The 9,094-nt window shown below is 37.6% G+C and overlaps 1 protein-coding gene across 1 annotated transcript in view; it reads left to right on the top strand.

The window, feature by feature from the left end:
* LOC134204055 (uncharacterized) overlaps positions 1-8,093 on the top strand; it is a gene marked incomplete at its 3' end in the record, with an annotated part of 60,726 nt that extends 52,633 nt beyond the window's left edge. The window contains exon 3 of the mRNA XM_062678879.1: positions 7,768-8,093. Within this exon, the coding sequence (XP_062534863.1) occupies positions 7,768-8,093 (326 nt within the window). The remainder of the gene's footprint in view (positions 1-7,767) is intronic.
* Positions 8,094-9,094: the final 1,001 nt, after the last annotated feature.

Raw genomic sequence — 9,094 nt, forward strand, 5'->3', positions numbered from 1 at the left:
TTAAAATTGACCAAAATGTCCCGATAAGAGGAATATGAAGGCTTTTTTTTATTAAATTCCCCCTATTATCAAGGTATCACTAAAGGTGAATAAAGTGTCTCTCGATTTTAGTGGCGACTAGCCAAATTTAGTCAAAACTTTACAGAAACTTTGTGTGCTATGATAAATGATAGTTGACTTTTTTAAGCTTTCTTTCGTGAAGAGCTTCGAGCTCATAGACTCATCTGTTAAGAAAATTTGAGTTTATAGTCTGCAACCAAACATTATTTGACAAATTTGCTGCTAGAAAAGTTTTCCTAAATATTCCTAAATAATGGCGACATCGATTCAAGTCAAGGCTTGAATAGATGTCACCAATATTTAAATACAAAAAAGATTTCGTAATTTTTGAAACTTCGAACTGTAATGTAAAAACCCAGAATTATCCACCTAGCGGTGATGATGCCTTTCTCGCTCATTATAAAATGTGTCGAGAAAAATTCTTCAGAGAGGTCAAATAGAACAAATATAAAGCAATTAATGGTTATATAGACTTGTGGAAAAATTGGATCGTGGAGAAACCATATCAAAACCGTCATAAAATCGAGTGTAGACGAAATCAGGGGCAACAAAGTTTTTACATGCTAAAAATCGAGTCATCACTGTATCTTGTACTTATTCGTACATGGAATGATGCTGTGGCAGTTTCATTGCAAATAATTGAAAATAGTAGTTTGTGCAACTAGTTGCAAAAAGATGATTTTTTCAGCACGAGTATGATAAATCTGTACCAAAATGGTACAATTTTATTTACTTCACATGATCAATTTTGTCAAAAATTCATGTTGCTGCAGAAAACAAATAGATTCCATGTTATCGTGCCACATTATGTGCTCGACAGACCATAAAGCGATAAATAAACCTGCCTTTGGAGAATTTGATGTCATGCTCACCAAATTATTTTATTTATTGCGTGACACAGAGAATACATCTTAACTTCTGAGCACATAGACCGATCCAGCCCATTTTCAATAGGAAACAATGTGACAGGGTTCTGCGTCGAATGCGTTTTGTTGCGAGCAAATCAGTTAAGGTTAAGTGCCTAAAAAATGGGCTAGACTTTCCCACTTGTTGTTGTCTAAAAAAAAGTTTTTTGACCATAACTTCTGAGCCCATAGTCCGATCCAGCCAATTTTCAATAGGAAACAATGGGACAAGATTTTGCGTTGAATTAAGGTGATTATAGAATGAAGCCCGTGGTGAATTTGAAATTCACCACACGTTTATCTACATGCATTTCCAAAACCCCAAATCTGGCGTAATAGTTTTTGTACAGTACCGAAATTTAAATTATGATTGTTCAGCATAACTAAACAAACGATCTTCCATTGTTTCAACCCTATGCGCGTTATGGTTCTTTCATCTCGTGCTCTTGAAAAAAATATTGGAAAAGCACGTGGTTTACAAAATGGCCGATTTCTGGCTTCATTCTATAATCACCTTAAGGGTAAGTATCTGAAAAGTGGGCTAGACTTTTTGCGCACATACACACACATACACACACACATACACACGCACACACATACACACACACAGACATCACCTCGATTCGTCGAGCTGAGTCGATCGGTATATAACACTATGGGTCTCCGAGCCTCCTATAAAAAGTTTGTTTTTGGAGCGAACATATAGCCTTTACGTATACTTTGTATACGAGAAAGGCAAAAAGTAAAACTGTAAAAAAGAGTTGACACCCTGTTACAGTGCCATTTTTCGAATCACATTTAGGTATTGCATTTTAACAAACTGTTTATCCACGGCATACAAAAACAAAGCAGGCTCATCACGTATATAAACATTCATTTTGAAGGGTTAACATGTGACGTCACTGCTATCTTCGCAGAAGCTGGACCGAGACGATGCTCTATGGTTGCAGCATGCTTACTTTTGTACTTCAACATGTGGCGATAAAACATGCGTCACATTCGAAGTGTCATTTTTCTTACGAGCCTACCTTGTTTTCTGTATACCGTGCTGTTTATCCATATATTGTTTACAATAAGTCTTAATAGTCTTCTATTTTGAACGTCATCTTGTTCAAAGCGGTGCATATCCAATTATTATTTAAAAAGCCACTATAGACCCATAAATACAGTCAAACCTCCATGAGTCGATGTTCTATGACTCGATATCGACTCATGGAAGCAAATTATCCCATATTAAAAAATATTTTCTGGGTTACTGTGATGGTCCCTTCAAACAGATTTCCAAAGATTTCCTATGGTCGATGGTCCCTTCAATATCGACTCATGGAGGTTTGACTGTATAAGTTTTGAACTAAGAACATAGTTTTAGCAGCCGTAAATCAAGCCTTTCTTTACCTAGTGGCAATATGCGAGGCTACGAAGCAAGACCATACGAAGATGGCTGAGGTTGATTCCCCTTCCTGTCTAGAAAAACAAAACCATTTTTCGAGCAACATATGATTGAGGCCGAAAAGCCAACTAATTTAATTAATTGATTGAAAAGCTTGACTAATTTAATTAATTGATTGTAGTAGAAACTCATTTCATTGCCAGAAATATGTCAGTTCTATACGTAAATGGTTATATTATAACAGCAAATTTAGATTAATTGAAAAACCATTCGAAATCCACAAAATTTCGGCTAAAACAAAAATCGCGCCGTTTACTCGCATTACTGGTAACACGTCTGGTTTTTAAGCCGTTTGCTCAAAGCTAGTAATATCATCGGATTTGTTTAGATATGTTAGCCAGAGCAGTTCTGCTATGCTGTATATTGAAAACCTAGTATAATAAATCAAGTCCAACATCGATGCCGGCCACGTCCTCACAGCCAATTTAGGATTAGGGGAGGAAAATTAGTCTGACACTCATTGCTACAAGAGACCGAGGAATCCTCTGCATCTCCGTGAGTGTCATGGGAAGGGATAGTTGGTTAGATGAGAAGGTAATCTATAGGAAGTCGCCTTGGTAAGTGACTATTTATTTCTCCGGAACGGCGCCATATTCATACTGATACGAAGACGAAAACCCAACGCGCGCCTAAAGCATTTCACCGAATAATAAATTTTTTTTTCTCTTCGCGACGACTAAAACACGCACTGTATTCGCTCGCTCGATGGCTTCTGCCAACTATTGAAGATTGTGCTTGTCTTGACCGGACCAAAGCGCAATACTACCGCATGATCCAACGCACACCAAATATTTTCTTCTCAACACAACGACCGAACCAAGCACTGTACTTACTTTTCCCGATGGCTTATGCGCTTGTCTCTCTACACAATTTCCATGGACAATTATTTGGAAATTCGACTTGAAATTGCAAACTTCACAATATGTTGCAAAAATAAGTCCAATATCCTTCTGTCTTTCTCGCTTACTAAGTATATGGAAAAGCTGTAGGATCACTTCACAGCCGAACTTTTGATAGAAGGCTCGAAGATCCATAGCCACTTGTCATAAGACGAGTTAGTACTATCCCATTTAATTTCACCACTTGATTGTAACTTTACAAAACGTCCCATATTATTCTCGAAAAAAAAAAACAAAAGTTCACCAAATGTCTCGCTCGCTGGTGTGTTCATTCGACCTTACACCATTCTGTCAAATGGAATAAATTCATTTTAAAGCATGTATGAAACAAAATCGATAGCTTTGTTGATGTTAATTTTCCGATTTTACGTAGTAATATACTTTGATTTACCACTTACGTTGCTCGTCAATTATAATACTATTGTTCGCTTAACTCATATAACGCCTATTGTTTTGGAAATCGAGCCTTATCAGCCGTGAAATAGGATATTTTGCCTCCAAAATTTTGAACTTCGTGAAATTTTTGCTTACAATATTTTGAACTTCGTTGAACTGATTCCGTGCGGATCCATCTGTTAATGTGAGAGTGGTTTTTTGCAAAACAGGCAAATTGTGTTATATCAATACAGACAAAATGGTTATTTTAAAACAAGGTAAATTAATTTTATCAAGTGAGCTTGAGCATTACTGCTGGATTAGCTGTTGTTACACAAGGAACCAGCAAATAATACTCGGGTGCAGTCAACATCCAGGGGCCCTCCTTAGCCGTGTGGTAAGACGCGCGGCTACAAAGCAAGACCATGCTGAGGGTGACTGGGTTCGATTCCCGGTGCCGGTCTAGGCAATTTTCGGCTTGGAAATTGTCTCGACTTCCCTGGGCATAAAAGTATCATCGTGTTAGCCTCATGATATACGAATGCAAAAATGGTAACTTGGCTTAGAAACCTCGCAGTTAATAACTGTGGAAGTGCTTAATGAACACTAAGCTGCGAGGCGGCTATGTCCCAGTGTGGGGATGTAATGCCAATAAGAAGAAGAAGAAGAAGCAGTCAACATCCTCAGTGTGTAAATACTGGTAATCCAATATTCTATGAATGGCAATACTGGCGCCGGCCGCGTCCGAATGCAGGTCAATTAGGAATTGGGAAGGTAAATGATGGAATGCAACTCGTTGGGATGAAAGCCGAAGAATACTCATCCCACTTTCACGAGTACTCATTGCGAGCTTGGAAAAGGACAAGATTGTATAGGGATCGTTTTGATGAACGATTTTCAGAATCACATGTAGAACTGAGTTTAACACATTATTATATAGTTATGACTTATATTTTTGTATAATGAGCTTAGAGAATATTGTTGGGTGTCTTCACTGGTATCTGTGGTGTGCCAATGATAATGTTAAACTAATACTTTCAGTCTTCTTTCAGAGTCCTTCTAAAATCTGTGTCCTTACTTCTCATCCCATTCATGCCATTTGAAGCAGAGTGATGGAAAGAAAACTGATTAGCTTCAGATTACTGCGATTGACCCTAGACACTAGTGACTCACGGCATACAAAAAACAAGGCAGGCTCATCACGTCTGTAAACATTCAGTTTGAATGTAAACATGTGACGTCACTGCTATCTGCGCACAAGCTGGACCGAGACGATGCTATACGGTCGCAGCATGCTTACTTTTGTACTCCAACATGTGGCGATAAAATATGCGTCACATTCGAAGTGTCATTTTTCTAACGAGCCTACCTTGTTTTCTGTATACCGTGCTAGTGACTATTGTTTTAACAGAAAAAAAAGAACAAATCGACGGTTTCGTTCAATTCAGACACAATTCAAAATCACAAAATTTTCAGAAACGTAAAACGTCGTAAAACTTTTTAACTAAAAAAAACTTCTTTAATTTTGTGATCGAATTTTCTTTGTGTTTTCTGCATGTGTTGACACAGATAGATTAGTTTTGTGTGTTTCAGCAAGAAAACTTTAAACAATTATTGACCTTAATAAACTTTCTCCATAAATGCATTTAAGGGTAATCATCCGATAACAACAACAGCGTTTTCCTGATGTAAACTTTTCTAAATGTAAAAACTATTCTTGCGACGCTCAATATGTAAAATCCATCAATCAACCTTGAATTCAGCGTAGGAATTACACGAATAAATAAATACCGACCGTAATCCCTAGTGACTTATCCGTCCCTAATCTCTACATGGACCAAGTCTTTTGAATGGACAAAATGGACAAAATCAGCGATATTAAATTAAAATTGAACATACCAGGCCTTCTGGATACTTCGAAAATCTTACATGTCCTGGGATTAACACCTGACCCTGTTTATCGGCTGGTTATATGCAAACTTTCCGATCCCCGAGTAACATAATCCAGACAGATGTTCTTGTCAATGAGATGTGCTAGATTTCGTTTTCCCCTTTCTTCTTCAATCAAGCGGGTAGCCGGGAACCGTCACACGGATAATTTGAGAGCCAAGTTAATCGCCAGCCTAGACATTTTTTCCGAATTAGTGAAAGTGCAAAAATAATTCTTAAAACGTTAACAAAATTAACCAAAAAAAGACGAAAAACATAATACATGTATCAACTATCAAAAACACTACAGACAATGAGCTTAGAAAGGACATTTAACGACGAACGAAACGCATGAATTATCCCCTGAAGATGGTACTAATCAGTGCCGAAACAAACAAAAATTATTGATATCACAGTTAAACACTCATCTCCATATAAATTAACATGTTTCTGACTATACGAGAAAAAACATGTTTTTGTACTAAAATCACTGTCACGATATTTTTTTCCATTCAGATATAAAAACATCCACTTTATTTACGCAAAAGACTTCAACGGTTTTACAAGAAGATATCAACAACGAACCTCAGGTTGAAAAATTTCAATTTTTGAATTTCACTAATCGATAAATTTTCTGTAGATTTTTGTTGACTAGAATTTAATCCACTTCACAGCCCGGGCTTTTTTTTGTCTTAAATTTGACGACCAGTAGTAAAATAGGAATGGGTTTGCTTATTAAAAAGTGTCAAACATCCTACACATAGTTTGGTGATTCCTACTTGTTTGTGTGTTACAATGTGTCAAAATTCGTCTCGATATAAATTCACTAAAACCCATTTCTTCTTCGTTCTTTTCTTTTCCTGATGAATTTGGCTGATTTCTAAACGTGTGCTGCGAATGATTAATTTCAACACACTCACAATCCGTTGAATAGACAATAATGGAGACGCATGATCGTCAATTGTTGTCCTCCTGAAGTAGCACACACGTTTGATGTTCATAAAAAAAATCATCCACATAGAAAATATGTGTAGAACCTTTCTCGACATAAGCTGTGACACAGATCTCCGTGGAGAAAATCGGCCTTTTCGTCATACCTGGCATAATCTTGTAATAGTTTATGGGTGGTGAAATCTTTCATTTTTCGCTCCATGTATGTATGTATGCAAAAACAAATGTTCGAAAAAATCATACATGGAAAGAGGGGAATTAAAACCACCTGAAACTGAGGGTCGTTGGTTCGAGTTCCATCGAAGGGAAAGTAATTACCTCCAATACATTTTTCAAATCAATATCTTCCATATAATGTACATATTCACATATGAGTTTTCACAACATGTAAATTAAGGACCCAAGTCGGGTGGTTTAATCCCCGGATATAAGCAATTAACTTTGTTCGAATCAGAAACATCCCTAACGTTATTGGTATACGGCCCCTAAGGTCCACGATAATGAAAATATTTATGAAATTCTCTTCAGTGTAGATTTATTCTGCAACAATTGGGAATCGTTCCTGGGTTTAAAGTCATGTACGCATTCTAATCATTTCAACAACTATGAAATGCGTTTTGAAACCACCTAAATAACAGACAAGATTTTTCAGATTGTTTTAATACCCGTAGAACTTATTATGGTACAATTTGTTTTCTTCTTTATTAAAGAGGCTTTCAGCCCTTGGCTGGTTCACCTCTGGATGGCACAAATCAATAAAAGAGGTTTCATCATATCTCCATATTAAAATCTAGCTTTTGGACCTGCAGTAAAACATTTAAACAGCAGCTGCTTCATCTGTGGGTTTAATTGCAATATTTACAATATTAAACAACATGTTGTGGTGGAAAGGAAAACAGAAGGAGATACAAGGAAATTTATTTCACTACCAAAGATCACATAAACGCAGTGAACGCTATTTCAACATTCAAACTGCCTATGCCGAACTGCCATATTTGTCCTAATGAAAAAATACGTTAGCCTAAGTACTAATAAATTAAGCTTTTTTCTCGTACAAGTGCAAGTAAAATGGAAGGAAGCATGTATATCTACCAGGCGCACTATAAATGAGAGTCAGCCAGCTTTCCGAAAGCTTTCATTCAACAACGTTTAGTTGTACTAAAACGTTATTTTTCTCTGTCTATATTTTCATTCCCAGAGCAATACCAGAGAGCGATTACATTCAACTGGGAACGTTACGCTACGGAGTGAGACTTTCAAATCCAAACCTCGTAAGCGCCGCAACGAACGATGACAATGGGATTCCCCCGGCTAACCACGGAAGTGCTCTACAGTCCAGATTCTCCTCCGACTCGTATGATCAGCATACCAACGGGAGTAGCGTTCTGAGCGCTGGCGGCACCAGCAGTAACAGCAGTCGCGGTGCCAATGATAGCTGCTGCTGCATCGCAACCAATGGCATTGAAATGCCATGGAATAGTGGGTACGTGCGAACACGCCTACCTGTACCAAGTGGATATTTGGGTGAGTATTTGGCGGTCATAACTGATTTGCCTGATTCGTATGAAAAAAAATTATTTTTTACTCTTTCTGCTTAGTAGTGGAGGGTTTATTTGTCTCCTGCGACATTTCTGTAAAGCTTTTGAAAAAATAATTAAAGCTGCATTCGCTGATTGTATACCAATAAACATGTATTATAATAAGATAATTTTTTTGGTGAAGGCTATATTATTTTGGTTCAAGCTTTATGTACCGTCGTCGGTGGTGACAATGGGTCAAATGGGGGTGAGAATGGGTCACCGTTTCAACTACTTAGAATGCTTGTAGAATGGATTAAATGTATCTGAGAGCAAGTAGACTAAAATATAAGAGACCTTTTTAAACGATTTTGCTCTAAGACCTTCAGGCTGCCTGTGAGAGTAATGACTCATTCTCACCCCCCAGACCCATTGTCACCCCCGATGGCGGTACCAGGCTTTGCTTTGTGTACACTGTGATTAGTTTCTCAATAGGGTGGCCGTACTACCGTTCTACGCATAATTGTCTCATGTACATAGAAAATCCCAGCAAACATGGGACAAATATGCGTATGACGGCAGCGTACTGGTTTGTCTTTGTGTCCTACTTGGTGTCAGGCCATTTTGCGATTCTGTTTTTACATTGTTTTTTTACATGGCCGTGTACAAAAATCCCATCAACAATTTTTGCAAACATTTTCCATTTTGCATGATTCCGCGAGAAATCATAAGACATATTTACACGAACTTTCGAATTTTGAACTGAAAACTATTTTTACACAAAACGCATTCCTCGTGTAAAAAATAATCGAGTGTACTACAGGTTTAAAAACGCAACTCTCGGGCTTTCTTTCATCTCCCATCTTCTTTCTTCTTCACTTTCTTTCTTCTTTCTTTTTACCTTTCTCGTATACTGAGTGGCTATAAGATCACTCCTAAACCAAACTTTGGATATAATGCAACGTACACACCAGTCAAGCAGTTTGACGAACATTGACTCCGCCCCCA

This window comes from Armigeres subalbatus, unplaced genomic scaffold, assembly GCF_024139115.2.
Source record: "Armigeres subalbatus isolate Guangzhou_Male unplaced genomic scaffold, GZ_Asu_2 Contig377, whole genome shotgun sequence".
NCBI classification, from domain to species: domain Eukaryota; kingdom Metazoa; phylum Arthropoda; class Insecta; order Diptera; family Culicidae; genus Armigeres; species Armigeres subalbatus.